This window comes from Lynx canadensis, chromosome E2 (assembly GCF_007474595.2).
Source record: "Lynx canadensis isolate LIC74 chromosome E2, mLynCan4.pri.v2, whole genome shotgun sequence".
In the NCBI taxonomy this organism is placed as follows: domain Eukaryota; kingdom Metazoa; phylum Chordata; class Mammalia; order Carnivora; family Felidae; genus Lynx; species Lynx canadensis.
Window position 1 is genome coordinate 48701730 of NC_044317.1, and position 15531 is coordinate 48717260.

Genomic DNA, 15531 nt, shown 5'->3' on the forward strand with positions numbered 1-15531 from the left:
GAGGAGGCGAGGGGTCAGGAGACCTGGGAGGAGGCGAGGGGTCAGGAGACCTGGGAGGAGGCGAGGGGTCTGGAGACCTGGGAGGAGGCGAGGGGTCAGGAGACCTGGGAGGAGGCGAGGGGTCAGGAGACCTGGGAGGAGGCGAGGGGTCTGGAGACCTGGGAGGAGGCGAGGGGTCTGGAGACCTGGGAGGTGAGGGGTCTGGAAGCAGAAGCTGGAGAGACGGGCAGGAGATGGAGGAACCTTATTGGTGTCCATTTCACCTGCTCCCTGGCTGCTTGAGGACAATCCCCCCAGATTGTCACCTTTATGGAGTGCAGGACATGTCAAGACTTCCCACTGCCCGCCTTGACAGCTGAGCGCAGACTTGGGAGTCCCAGTCCATTTGGCTTCAGGTGCCCCTCCTTTGAGAGGTCCTCTCTGATCAACCTTCTCTCCACTGCCCTCTCATCATCCCCCAAACCTCGCCCCCAAGACTTTGCTCATGCTGTTCCCTCCTGTGCAAGAGTAACGGTCCTAACAGCTGCTCCTGACAGCTTACTTCGTGCTAAGCTCTCGACCTGCAGGCTCTGGCTGAACTCCCAACCGTTGGTGAGCATGGTCATCATTCTCACTTTGCAGATGGAGTACTGAGGCTTAGGGAAGGGAAGTGGCTTGCCCAAGGTCACTAGCCAGTGAGACAGCCATTCAGGTCCAAACAACTCTGGTTGCCCCCCGCCTTTTTTTTTCACGGATCCAACTGGTTAAATATTTGTCCAGAGCCCCACTGCAAGAGGCCAAGTTCTGCTGGAGATTCATGGGAAACGTGACTGTCTCCATGTGCCGGGTTCAAATCCTGACTCTTCCACAGACTTACTGTGACACCATGGGCAGGTAGCTTCCCCTTTCTGAGTCTCGGTTTCTTCTCTGGCTCACAGCCACCACCTCCTGGAAGTCAGTGAACGAGGAAATGTAAAATGTCTGGCAGATAAGGCTGCTTGACAAATGGCTGTGCCCTTCTCTCTCACTCTTCCCTGAATGTTGCTCAGCCTCTAGGTTCTAGCTCTTCTGAACTTTTATATTTGAAGAACATTTTTTTTCCAGAGGACTTTCAATATTCCTTGTCTGTTTGGGTCTTCCACTACCCTGTAAGGGAGGAATTATTATCTTGGTTTTATAGAAGTGGAAACTGAGGCTCAGAAGACTCAAGTCCTGCCTCAGCTGCTCGGCCCCATAAAGGATCTGTTTAATTGACACATTCCACACCTCTGCTGGGCCCTTGCCATGTGCCAGGCCCTGTGTTGGGCACTGGAGATAGAGCAGTAAACAGAACTGGTGCAGTCTACTTTTGTGGAGTCGACAAACCAGAGTGGATGTGGATCTTTAAGTGTAAATATCAGTTAAATAAGCAAAATCAGAAATTGTGATAAGTTACTCCAAAGAAGAGACAGTTTATAGGGAGTCAACAGCATCTGGGCAAGACATTTAAGTGGAACCTTGAAAGAGGAATAGGACTTAATTAGACAAAGAGTCTTCTAGGCAGCGGGAATAGCACATGCAGAGGGCCTGGGGTTGCAAAGAGTTTGATTTGAGGAACAGAGAGGAGGCAGTGTGGCTTGGAGCAGAGTAGGTAAAGGGGAGAGTGGTAGGGGAAGAGATGAGAGGTGTGGACAGGAGTCGGATCACACAGGACTTCACAGCCTGGGTTAAGGGGTTTGGGTTATTTCTCTAATGCAGGGAAGCCCCTGAAGTCTTAAGCAAGGGAGTGACAGCCTGATTAAGTTTTAGAAAGACCCTCTTGGGGGGCGCCTGGGTGGCTCAGTCGGTTGAGTGACTGACTTCGGCTCAGGTCATGACCTCACAGTTTGTGAGTTCGAGCCCCGTGTCGGGCTCTGTGCTGACAGCTCAGAGCCTGGAGCCTGCTTCAGATTCTGTGTCTCCCTCTGTCTCTGCCCCTCCCCACACACGCGCGCGTGCGCTCTCTCTCCGTCTCAGAAATAAATAAACATTAAAAAAAAATTAAAAAAAAAACAAAGACCCTCTTGGGGTGCCAGGGCGAGAGGAGACTATGAGGGTCAGGCATAGCAACACAGAGCCCTGCAGGGAGGAGGCAGGAGGTGGCACCCAGCCTGGGGGTGTAGAGGAATCAGAGGGAGCTTTGGGGATGGTGCTCATATGGAGGCTCCGAGCCAATCCAAGGTCACACGGCTGGTCAGGAAGAGGGTCTGACCCCGCACATACCCAAGCCTTTCCTGTCACTGTGCTACTTTTTCTCTAGGAGCTCAGGGGAAGCCTCTGGGAGGCAGAATCCTGCCTTGTATCTATTTCATGTTTTCTACACAAACCTCAAAGTGCCTGGTGTTTTTGGTACAGAGGAGAAGTTCACTGCCAGACAGAGGTTCTGCATGGAGGTAACTGAGGGTCCTTCCTTAGGATACTCCACGGAGGAGGTGCGCTCTGAGCCAGGTGGTGCAGGGGGCGAGTCGGTCCGAAGGTGTTTGCTCTCCTCGCGGCTGGCCTTGCTGTGTGAACTTGGAGAAAGTACCGGGGCCCCGGGGACGCTGTTCAGGGTGCATCCCCGTGGTGCCGTGACTCAAGGGAGGCAACCGACACGGAAGCTCTTAGCGAATTGCTCCTATTGGCAGGAGGCCATAGCCAGGACAGGGATGGGAGGCATGTGATGTCTCAGACAGCAAGTCCAGGCCCAAGCCCAGTGTTTTCTGCCAAGCCAAAGGGAAGAAGCGAGTAAGGGTATGGGGAGAGGTAGAGCAGCAGGATGGCAACATGGGCTTTGGAGTCCAATTGCCTGGATGCCGACCCTGGTTCCATCTGTGTCAGCCCGGGCAAATGATTCAACCTTGCTCAGCATCAGTTTCTTCATGTGTAAAATGGGCATATTGGCAGTAATTCTCTTGTAGAACCACTCAGTGAGAATATTCCATAAGAAAATGCACGGGCAGTGTTTGTAGCCAGCCGGTGCAGGGTACCTCCTATAACTGTCTAAAGCTGAACTCTGGATTCCTTGTCCCTGAGCTCCTCTAGACACTTGTCCCATCTCAATAAATGGTTGTCACACCAAAAACCTACACATCTCCCTTGATCCTTCACTTTCTTTCAAATGTCCAGAGAGCTCAGTTTGTTTCCATGGTGGCAGGGACTGTCTCATACGATGTGGGCCAACCTGGTTCCCTCAAGTTAAACGCCTCCGAATAAATGTGGAGCAGCTCCTGCAGACAAGGATCTGTGGATGCTGCTTAGAGGCCACACAGCTCCGAGAGGGGCTCAGAGAGGTTGGGTGGCTTGCTTGAAATCACACAGCAAGGACTCGGCAAGCTCCATAGAGGCGGAGAGGGGCCCAGGCCACTTCTAATTTTTGAGCTTCCCAGTATGCTGAGAATAAAGGAACACCAAAGTGCAGTTAGAGACTCGTGCTCTCAGCAGCAGCAACAACAAAATGCCAAACGACTAATATTTGCAAGGTCATTTATTAAATTATTTGATTTAGTAAAAAAAGATTCATAGTGTCCCACAGGCGGTGTGGTTTGCCAGTAGCACTCAACTGGAAAGTTAAAAATGGGAATCTTGTTCAATGAGGCCCTTCATGAATGTGATACCTGGTGCAAATGCCACCCCTGCCCTTGCGACACGGGGACCTTACCACTATGTGACTCCGAACCTGACGCCTTTTCTGCTGCGTTCAGTTGCTTTTGCAGAAATGCGGGAGGTCCAGGACCTTGTGGTCTTCTGACAGGAGAAACCCGCACAGCAGGACACCCGGTGGGAAGGAGAGCCAGGCTCTGGAATCACCCTGCCCCTTCCTGGTCTGAGCAAGTCCTTGCCCACTCTGACCCGCCTCAGGGTGCTCCTCTGGAAAGAGGGGAAAGTAACAGCACCTGCTTTATTGGATCACTGGGAAGATGTCGGGAGATGAGCAAGGAAAGCACGGAGCAGGTGCCGGGTAGCTGTTTGTACTATTTAGGATAACAGTGGACAGTCTGGGGCCAGGGGCATGGTGGCTTGAGAACTCCTCAAGGGTGGGTGCAAGGCTGACATGCTTGGTGTCCTTAGTTCTTGGCACAGGGTCTGGCACAGTGGGCCCTCCATGAAGGTGTAGAATTGCCTTGCACAGAAGAGGCTTTGGGCCAGGCTGGGTCGGGGATGGGAGCACCTAGGGACGATAGGGGAGCCTGTCCCCTGTGGAGGGCCTGGCCTTTGATTTCTTCTCCACCCCCATCTGCCTCCTTGTGAGGCCAGGCAGGCACTCCCATCAACTCCCTTTTGCATGGTGTGGAGGTCACTGTCCCTTAATTTATTCCTAAGTAAATAGCTACCAAATGCCTCCTATGCGAACATAGCGGTGGGGACATAGTGGTGAACAGGTCAGACAAGAGTCAGAGTGATTATTTTCATGATTCCAATCTGAATGTTAAGCGGTAGGTTCACATGAACACATTATTTAAAATAAATAAAATAAGCAAATAAATAATGGGAGCTCTGCCCAGCCAACAATGGGAGTAGGCAGTGAACCAAAGCTTATGATTAATGCAATTTGGGGTAGCTGAGGCCCTTTTAAAAAAAGGAGGATAAAACTGAACAGGACAGACATGCTCCCTATCCTCCTGGTGTGGAGATTCAAGTGGGGGAGGCAGATAATAAACAAGTACGTAACCTGCGGAAACTGGAATGTTAGGCAGTGAGAAGTGCTGAAAGAGGATAGAAATGAGAGAAAAGGCTAATGTGAGGCAGGGTGACCAAGACCTCCCTGTTGAGGACATGTAAGTGGAACCCTGGAATGAGTGAGGGAATGGGCCCTGGAACAGCTGGGGAAAGATGGCACCAGGCAGGGGGAGAGCACGAGCAAAGGTCCTGAGGCATGTCAGAGCTTGGGCTTGGGTTGTAGGGACAGAAAGCCAGCAAGAAGGAAGTGAGTGATGGGTGGGGAGCAATGGGAGGTGATGTGGTAGAGGCAGGCTCTGGTCGGGTCACATGGCAGGGTTCAAGGTTAGCCAGCTGGTTGGGATAAGGAGTCTTGAAGCTGGCATATTTGGTCAGCCTCCTGAGGCCTCCCAGGCTTGGGCTGTTAGTACCCTGGACAGCGGCTCAGCCCCTTAGAGCACTTGCAGCTATGGGGCGCACCCTACTGAACACAGACTTCTGTGAAGGTCTGCTTCTGTGGAGTGAGGGGCAGGTGGGGAGCAAATGATACTACAACGTGTATGAATTGGCCCCTGCCGACAGGAAGCGCAGTCATGTGGACGAATCATAAATGTACAACTTAATCTTTATGGAGCGAACATCTGTGCAGACACCACTTAGGTGGGGATAAAGAAGGCCACCAGCACCCAGCAGCCCCCACCCCTGTGTGTCCCTTCTCCAAGACACCCCTCCCTCCCTGCTGGAAGTAACCACTGTTCCTCACTTTGGAGATAATCATTTCTTTGCTTTTCTTTTGTAGTTAGTCACCTATGTCTCATTTAATGCATTCTAATTTGAATTCAAAAAATGAATACAATCTCCTATAAAAACCAAAACTGTAATAGAAAAGGTTAAAAGCTCTCTGCTTTCCTAGTTGGTCCCCTCACAAAAGGTAGCTGTCATTAGTTAGTTACCTTCAGACCTTTTTGTCTGCGTTTGTCAATTCTTGCACACCCATAGAAAAAGTATGGTGTTTTTTTTGTAGCTGTTTTACATAAATGATATTAATTTGTATAAATCCTTCTGCAGTTTGCGTTTTCACTTAACAGTGGCTTGGACAACCTTCTGTGTCCATACCTGTATGTCTGTCTTGTTCTCTTTCATAACCACATACTGGGGAGATGCACATATTACTATAATTTACTTAGCCACTGTCCTATTGGTGGCATCTAGGTTGTTTCCGATTTTTCTCTACTTCAAACCTTGATGTGATGAACACTTCGTGAAATTTCTGAACTCCTTGACGGTGGCAAGTATTGTGTTTAAAATTAGTGAAGTTCCTGTCAGCCCATGTTACTGCCCCCCATTTCACAGAGGAGGACCCTGAAGCTCAGAGAGGTGAATTCACTTGCCCAGGGTCACACAGCAAGTGAATGAAGGAACCTGTTTCCAAATCCTCATATGTCTGACTCCTAAACCAGTGCTTATATACACCGTATGGATAATTACAGTCTGCAGAGTGCGGGCCCCAAAGCAACAAACATTCCTGGAGCTCTGGCAGTCTGCAGGCCCAGGGCTGGGCTCCTCCTCCACAGCAACAAATCTGATGCCGCCCTGCCCTCAAGCTCTGCCCTGTGGGGCAGCCTCCATGGGAAGTAATTACAATGCAGTACCATTGGTGCTAAAGCCCAGAATGTTGCCCGGAGCTGTCAGAAGAGGAGGTCATTACTATTAATTGGGACTCTGGCAGAGTTAGAGAAGGCTTCCTGGGAGGGGAAATTTGAGCCAAGGCTGACAAAGGAGGCAGGAAGGCCAACCCAATGTGTTGAAGAAGGTGAGCTCTGAGGGCAAAGTAGCTGCAGAGGTTAGCAGAGGCCCTTACCCACTTGGGCTTGGAGAGCCAGCCTTGGACTTCATTCTGTGGGCTCTGGGAGCCTTGAGGGATTTACTCATTCAACAGAGAAAGTTGGAGCACCTACTGTGTGACAGGCACTACCTCTGGTGTTGGGAATGTTACAGTGAACAAGACAAAAAAAAAAAAAAAAAGACACCTGCTTTCAGAGAGCTTACATTTCACAGGGGTAACCAGACAGTAAAACAAGTTGACAGTAATTGAGTTCTAGAGAGTGCTACAATGAAAATGAAACCAGGTGATGGAAGGCAGACAGAGTAAGGGAGGGCCCCTCGGAGGAGGCAGCCTTTGAGTTGAGTTCTCAGGGACAAGAGGAATGGAAAGAGATGGGAACAGCATTCTAGGGGAGGGGTCAGCAAGGTCAAAGGCCCCAAGGTGGGGACAGACTTGGCTTCTTCCAGTGTGGCTGGGGTGCAGTGCTCTCCACGGGGAGAGGTGAAGTCTTTCAGGGCCCTGGAGGCCTTGATGGTGCAGGGACCGGGCTTGTCTGAGGGGCAGAGGGGAGTTATTGGAGGGCTCCTGGACCAAGGACGATGGCCTTTGTGCTTCAGCCTTTGGACAGCTCCCTCCCTGCACGTGGGACTGTCAGTGGCTTCCCACCTGCGGTCATGCTGGAAGAGTGGGAAGTCTGGGCTGGATTGGTGTGGACAGCATGGGGGTGGGGGTCGGCTCCTGGGTCAAGGGCGGTGCCTTGTCAGGGGAAGGCCCAGGGCCAGGCACCTGTTTCTTTAGCTTCCTTGGAAGCCCTGGTGGATAGGTGTTGATGGATGCCAAGGACCCTGTTCTCAGGGGACCTACAATCTGAGAGACATATGCAAGCCAAGAGGAGGAGCAGTGAGCTCAGCACAGCAGTTTAGGCACAGGCTTTGGGATCAGGGAGACTGTGGGTGTGCCCTGGCCTAGCTGTGACTGTGGCCCTCACTTTCCCTGATTTCTTTAAAATGGGGATAACAAAAGTCCCTGATAAAAGGCAAGGAGTCAGTGAAATCCTGAGTATAGTCAACCAGTTCCTTCTTAGAATAAGCTGCAATACATTCCCTCTCTCTTCCTATATTTGCTGTGTAGCTAATTGATCCATCAGACTATCTTGCCCATTCTTGTTCTTTTCAAGCACAGAATGTTAGAGCTGGAAGAAGCTTTTGCGAGCTCCTTCAGCACACCTCCCACCTAGAGATGGGGAAACTGAGGCCCAGAGTGTGCCAGGGGCTTCCCTAAGCCACCAAATGGCCAGGTTAGAATGGGGATCTGCTTGGTCTTGTGACTTTTATCTTCTTTAAGTCATATCACAGTGCTTCTCAATTCCTTCTCAGTTGAGGTGAACTCCTGGGAATTCCGGCAGGTTTGGGAAATTGGTGTCAGGAGGCTGGAGGTGGTGCGACAAGAAATGTTGTGTCGATGTGAATTTATTAAGCATCTGCTGACTTCTCAGTCCACGGACTTACTGCTTCCGAGATGCTGCTTCCTGATCTTGTCCCCAGCACTGACCTGGGCATCTTCCCTCCCACTATCCATCTGTGACCCAGGCACTTGCCCAGTCTTCCACTTGCAGGCCCACTAGAGTCCTGTAGAATCTCATGTGAAAGTGGACCCTCATGGCCTCAGCCTCCCTGTCATCTGGGTCTTTGTCCCAGCCTCCTCTCTGTTAACCCTACCTCTAGATTCCACCGCTAGCCTGTCCTCATGCTGCGGATCTCTCTTACACACACTATTCCTGCTCAAAAGTCTCCCACCTACAACATCAAATCCAGCCTAAGGCACATATGGTGCCCTGGCCAAATCTTTCTCATCCCAGCTTGAGCTCTGCCTCCTCTCCAACCTTTCTGCGGTAGGAAAGGTACTCCTGTGCTCCTGGGTTTCATTCTTGACTCCTCCCTCCTCCCCCCCCCACACCCCACCTTCAGCAGATCACCAATTTCGTGGGGTCTACTCTCAAAATTGCTTCTAGGGACACCTGTTCCTTTTCTCCCCCACTGCCACCACGCTGGTCCCAGCCATTATCCCCTCCATCTCATGTGGGCACCACCCATTTCCCCACGGCCGACCTCCCACAGCAGCCCGAATCATCCACAAAAACATTTACAGAGCCACGTCACTTCCCTGCTCAAGACCCCCTCAGTGGCATCTCACTGTGCTTGCAGTAAAATCCAAAATGCTCACCTGGCCTGCAAAGCCCTGGGGTGTGGCCCTGCCTCCCCACCTTGTCTCCTATATCTTCCTTGTTCAGTCTGTACCAGCCAATCGTGCCTCCCTTCCGCTCCTGGAATGGCTGTGTTGTTTGCTGCCATGTTGTTTGTGAGGAGGACAGGTCTGGGTTTGATTCCTGACTCTACCACTCACACGCTGTGTGACATGTGGCAAGTGACTTCACCTCTCTGAGCTCCAATTCATCAGTAAAATGGGGATGATAATAGACCTTACTTCCTCAGATTGTCGTGAAGATGGGAACCGCTGTATTGGCTCAAGTAGCACAGAATAGACAGTGACACTGCTGCTGCTGCTGCTGTTGGTAATGATGATTGATGATGATGATGATGATGACGATGATGATGAAGGCAGCAAAGGAGAAATATTTTAAGTCTCTGGATGCTGGGTTCTCCTAAGCAGATCATAGGGTGGCTGCAGCTTGACCTTGACTTAGGGGCACTGGAGAAGCAGTTTTGAGGGCAAGGCCAAGGGTGAACAGGAAATGAAGGCTCAAGCCCAGAAACCAGGAAGGTGGGGGAAGAGGTGGGCAAGCAGTGCCCAGGGCAGGCCAAAGCTGGGTTTGGTCTGAGAGTAGCTGGGGCGCACTGGAGGATGGCATGACCCTGCAGCAGGACTAGCCAAACACCCCTCTGTCTCTGTGTCTGTCTGCCACTCCTCATCTTGTTTTCCTATGTGTTTGGGTCCCTAAGCCAGCTTTGCCTGACACCCCCCTGCCCCCAGAGGCTGCCCTGGCCTGGTCTCTGTTGAAGGCCGATGTGCTGAGATGCAGAGGAAGGTTGGTGTCAATGAATCACCAGTTCCTCTCCTGGCCCAGCTGTTGACTCAGTGTGGCCTGCAACACAGTCTCCCTGTTTCCTGCTAAGCTGGGGGTCGGAGGGGCCTCTCTGAGCTCCCACACGCTGAGCCCTACAGATGAGGCAGCACTTGTGGAGAAAGACCCCTTGGGTCCCCACGCAGAGCAGGGATGTGTTGGGGGCTGAGTAGAGAGGTCGCCAGAGACAGCGGGAATCCCGAAAGAAGCCAGGGAACCAAGCCACAGAGAGGGTCCCCAGGGGCGACAGAGAGGAAGAGGCCATGGCTGGGGGCCCTGAGGGGTGAAGAATCCCGCTCTGCTGTCCCCGGTGGGCTGGCTGCTCCCCCCCTACCACTCCCCGCCGGGCCCCCGGGGGACCTCGCTCTAATAATGTATTTGATCGACTCGCCGGCCGCGTACAAGCGATTATTGTCTTGTCGGGAGTCAAACGTATCGATCCGGTGAGAAATATGAGCAGAGCAATGGGGCCCGCGTGTCAGTTACCAGCCCCGCTGGCCCTGGGGAGCCCCCTACGTCTCCTTTAATTACCGCTCAGCCCTGAGCCCAGCCTGGCCTCCCCTGCGCTGCCTCCCTCCCAGGCTCCCTGCACCCCGAGAGGCCCCCCACTGCTCCCCAGCTCCCACACCCTACCTGCCTCGCTCAACATGGCTTGAGGCCTCTTCTCTGGCCGAGAGGCCACTATCTGCCCTGCCTGGGCCTCCCATTCCTGGCTGCCAGGGCCTCCCCACCCAGTGGGCCCAAACGCTGCCCCTCTGTCCTCTCCCACCAGGCAGACGTCTCAGACCCATTCTCATTGGACTCCCTGACTCCAAGTCAGGGACTCAGTCAGCCTGGGAGGCAAGAGGGGTAGGGCGATTTCATCCCAAGGGGGAGTGCTTGAGCCCTTTCCTGGCTCCCCCACTCAGCTACAGACCTGGGAAGGCAGCGCCCGAAACGGGTGGTGCTTCTTTTCGTGCTCACCATAAGGGGCTGACACCCAGTCATGTCCAGAAAGCACGTACCTGACATGGATGACATTGACTGTGTCCGTGGCGGAGTATGGGGGTGGCTTGGTGAGGTTTTGGCCCCCCATAATGTCCTTATGACCTCATTTCCAACCTCCTCAAGACATAAATCCCAAATCCAAACAAAACCTGCTGTGCAAATGCAGCTTCAAGATGAGGCTCCGGTACCCCACTGCCGCCAGACCGCTATTGGGAAGGCCCTTGTGCACAGAAACCCTGCATCTGAAAGACAGAGAGGGGTGGACCAGGAGGCAGGAGGTCTGAGTTGAAGCTGGGTTGATGTCGTGTGGTCTGTGGATCTCCTCAGTGAAACGGTCTTTATGATTCGGGGTGTTGTGGAGTGTCGGTAGTTGGGAACTGGCCCCTCTGTGTACAGATGTGAAAAACACTGGTCATTACCCTTGAGTGGGCCTGCCCGCTTGGGTGTGTCTGGATGCACAGGGCCTGTGTGCAGAAGGAAGGGCACCGGGGAAGGTCTGCCTGTGTGTTATATATCCCGAGTTAGTGTGCATGGGTGTGAATGTGGGCACACGTGGCCAGGAGGCGTGCCTGAGCACACATGTGTAGATATGCCCTCGTGCCCACAGGAGGGTGCCCAGGGGTTTCTGTACACAAGAGTTAGGGATGTTGGGTAGGGAGCCTAGGCACACAGAGGAGGGTTCCCGTGTGTCTGCGCGTGGACACATGTGTGTGAAGTGCCGGGGCTCATGTGTAGAAATACTTGAGTGTATGTATACGTTTGGGTGAGTCCAAGCGTCCGTGTGCGCGTGTGGCTTGGGAGTCCTCCTCCAGCGTGGGCGCGGCGAGTCTCGCGGGGCCCAGGGCGGACAGGCGGCCTGTTTGGAGGCGCCAGGTGGCCTGACAGCCTCGGACCGGGCGCGGGGAAGAGGAAGAGGGCAGCGGGCTCGGCCGCGCCTTTGTCTGCGCCGCCGTGCGCTGGGAGTCCTGCGCCTTTGTGTGACCCTCGCAGGTGTGCGCGCAGGGGTGGGGGTGGGGGGGCGGGGAGGGGAGCGGAGGGAGGGGCTTCCTCCTCCGCAGCCGGCCCCTCCCTCCGGCCTATTGGCTGGGCGCTGCCGCCCTCTGGCGGGCGCGGAGGGAAATGCTGGGCCGGGAGCGCAGTTCCGTGAAAGGCCAGCGGGCAGTCTGTCAGGGGACCCGGGGCTCCCCTCGCCCAAACCGCCTGGGGCGCCCGCATTTGCCCCTGGTGGACATCTTGCCACTCTGGGCCAAGCGGCCCTTCCTCTTCGCCCTCACAGCCACTGTCCCAGGGCACCGCTTCCTTCTCAGTGGACGGACGCCTCACCTGCGGACAGGTGCGTGGCTGGGTACCTCCCTTTCCACAGCCTTGCGGGACACCCACCGCGAACGTCACTTGCTGTGCTTCTTGGCTTCAATGCTTCTTGGCTCTGGGCCCTTGGGGAAGCCACCTCAGCTCTCAGGTCCTCAATCTTTTCGTCTGTAAAATGGGGCAAATAGTGATCATCTCAAGAGATGATGCCTGTCAGGTGCACCTGTCAAGTGTGGCATTGGGAAAGACCCCAAAAAACTTCTAGCCAGGGTTTAGTGTTGTTGTTGTTGTTGTTGTTGTTGTTGTTGTTGTTGTTACGGGCCCACCCTTTCTCCCAGACCCACATGCCCTGTTCCAGATGTGTTTGCCCTGGTGGAGGCCGCTGAAGGGCTGGGGCAGCTGTTGCAGGAACCTCCTGGAGACCCAGTGGGAGGATTCAGCTCCTCGAGCCTGTTGCCCTCCACCCCACTACCCCCACTGCCCCAACACACACATGATTTGGGGTCCACCGCCTCCTGAGGTGGGCCTTGGGGCCAGAGTATTTTCCCTTCTGAAGGGGGCGGACCCTGTGGTTTCCTCCCTGGGTGACTTCCGGCTGAGAGGGCTTGGCCCCCAGAGAGGGCGGGGAGATGACACAGTTGTTCCCCCAGCCCTGCGGGGCGGGCAGCACGGTTCACTCCAGCATGGGGGCTCCAGGTAAGGGGCCTGGGGCCAGCACCCGCTGCCGGCCCTGCCCTTCCTCCTTAGCTGTCTCCTCTGCACTTTCGCTCTGTACCTCAACAGCTCCCCCGCTCCCACCCTGGGTCCCCGCCCTCAACCCTCAGCTCTTCTTTCCCCTTCCCTTCCACTCCAGACACCTGGGGGCTTCTGTCCTCCCCCCAACTATCTCCGCTGCAGTGTTCTGAGGGCTCTAGGGGAGGGAGGATGGAGCCCAGTGTTGGTAGCAGGCTCTTATAAGGAGGACCAGTGGGTGAGGGCTGCGAAGGGCTGGGAACACTGAGCTGCAGGGCTTTTGGTATGTGCGTTTCTGTGCGTGTATATGTGAGTGGTGGTTCTGAGTCCTCTGAGTGTGACTCATGTGTCTGTGTGTGAGGGTCTGTTGTGTGTGGCACTGTGGGCTAGCCTTGGCAATGACCTCTTGGCTCACTGCCTCACTTCATTTGTCCAGATATCACCTCCTCAGGGAGGCCTTCCCTGATCTCCCCGTCTGACTTGGCAACCAATCCCACCGTTCTCAGACCCCTTGCCCTGCTCTGTCTTTTCTTTATGGCACTTATCACCACGCAAAAATGTATTATGTGTCAGCTGACTGAGTGAATGTTGTGTGCCGGGCACCCTACAAGGTGATTTGTATTTGTTGGCTCCTTTGGTGAAATGTGTCTATCTCTGCATAATGATAGCTATCTCTCAGCAGTGCTGACGGGAGAGTTAAACGAGGTAATACGTGTAAATGCTTAACACGGTGCCTGGAACACAGCAAGCGTCAGTACTTGGTGATTGTTTCATTTGCGGCCATGTAAGCATGACTGTCGGCTTGTGTCACATTTGCGAGTGTCCGTGGGGATGGGTCTTGATTTGGCATGTGCCATCCTACGCGCATCAGTGTATGTGCAGGTATCCCTGTGGCCCTTCAGCAACGTGTATTTATTGAGCACTTTCGTGTTGGGTGTTGGAAACACAACGGAAACAGGTCTGTCCTCCTGGAGTTCCTGGTGGGAGAGATGGACCTGTTGCCAGAAAGCGGAGGGAGCACAGGCAGAGGGGTCGGAGGCACGGGAACTGTGGGAGCCCAGAAGACTTGCCCAGCTGGGCCAGTGGGGTGTCAGAGAGGGCTTTCTGGAGGAGGGGATGTCTGGGCTGAGATGTGAAGGATGAGTGGGTATGAGCAAGGCAAAGGAGGTGAGGGAGGGGGTTGACGTGGAGGGAAGACAACTTGCAGGATGGCACATGATTATTTATCGGGGTGACTCTATGTGCAATTATGTATATGTGTAGGTGCACGTGCAGTGTAGATGCAGAGCTCCGAGCTCTGCTCCACCACTGACTCCTCCCTGTCTGGGGTTGAATGGGGGCCTCGTGTGTGCTAGGTACTGAGTTAGACCCCCTACTTGGGATCTCTCACAGAACTGCCCTGCCTGGGAGGCCCGCCTGGGTTCCCTGCCTGGACATGAATGAATACACTGCGTGGCCTTGGCCAGATCACTTGGCCTGCCTGAGCTCAGGGTTTGGGAGTCCCCCCTGGCCATCTCCCAGGATGAGCTGATTCTAGGCATGTGAGTGTCTACACGTATGTGTGTATGTCTGTCTGAGTGACCTGGGTATGGATATGTATGCACACCTGTGTGTGTCTGTGTGTCTATCTGTGTATCTGTCTGTGAGTGACTCTGGATGTATGAGTGTGTGCACATCTGTGTGTATCTGAGTAACTCTGGGTGTGTGTGTGTGTGTGTGTGTGTGTGTGTGTGTGTATGTAAACGCAGGTGTGCATGCGCATGTCTGGGTGTGTGTTTTGCATATCTACCCGTGTCATTGTGTCTGGGCATATGTCTTCTCTACAAACATCCCGACCCAGGATCTCTGCACACCTGTCCCTGTGTGTGTCTGCATGATCTCTTTCCTTGTCTGGGGCCCTGCCTGGCTGAGGCTGTGGTGTGTGTGTTCCGTGGCACAGCTGTGGGGCCACCTCTCTTGTTGTGTCTGCTGCCTGTATCTCCATCCTTCCCTCCTGACAGCTCAGAAGTGTTCACTCCCTTGAGGCCGCTCGCTCGGGGACAGACATGGGGTGGGGGGGGGAGGTGCAGTGCTGCTCCTACGGAGGCAGGGACTGGGCCAGCTGGGCCCACAGAGGTTCCCGGCAGCGCAAACCCTGCCCACAGGGGCTCCCAGGCCACAGCCTTGATTGAAGCCGGCTGTGAAGGCAGGAGACCCAGGGGACAGGCCAAGAGGGGCCAGGAGGGGTGAGGGGCAGCCCTTGGGCCCTCTATATTTAGCCCCATTTTCGGTAAGTGCTAACGAGAAGCTGGCCCAAGTCTGCTAAAACCGGCTGGGGGAAATGCAGAGGAGAAGTGAAAGTCCGGAGAGGGAGGGGTAAGGGAGGGGTGGGGAGGGCGGAGGGGACCCAGAGTCCCAGGCCTGAGGCAGTGGGGCAAGCGAGTGTGACCCCAAGGGTGTGGGTAGCCCTGGGTGTGTCTGACCCCAGGATGGTAGGATTCAAGGGGCCCGCTAGGATTCTGCATCGCTTTTTCCTGCCTGGTCCTCTAAGGAGTTACACACTGCCAGGGATGAGAGAAGGGAGGGGTGGCTATGGCCATATAACCAAGCAGCCTTTCTGTGTGAATGAGGCTTTGAGATGGATTTTGGAAGGTGCAGGGAGCTGGAGCATATTAGAATCACCTGGTGGAGGTGGCGGTGGCGGTGGCGGTGGCAGTGGCGGTGGCAGTGGCGGTGGGGGCTTTTCAAAATCCAGATGCCCCGGTCTTACCTTGTCCCAGTGAAAGCAGAGTGTCTGAGTGGGAATAGGCGTCAGTATTTCTCCAGAGCCAGGAGAGAGGGGCCTGGGCCGAGGCTGATAGCCTGTAGGATGGGTGCCTCAGCAGGCCTCTTAAGGGGATTGCCAATGTCCTAGAGTGTTAAGGCATCATTTGGCTTTGGATCTGTGGTGGAAATGGAGTCCCCTATTCATGCTTGGTGGGGA

General features: G+C 54.3%; 1 protein-coding gene across 1 annotated transcript in view; it reads left to right on the forward strand.

The window, feature by feature from the left end:
- Positions 1 to 11648: 11648 nt before the first annotated feature.
- The window catches only part of POU2F2 (POU class 2 homeobox 2), a 34521-nt gene continuing 30638 nt past the window's right edge, over positions 11649 to 15531 (forward strand). The window contains exon 1 of the mRNA XM_030297347.1: positions 11649 to 11862. Coding sequence (XP_030153207.1) covers positions 11649 to 11862 — 214 coding nt within the window. The remainder of the gene's footprint in view (positions 11863 to 15531) is intronic.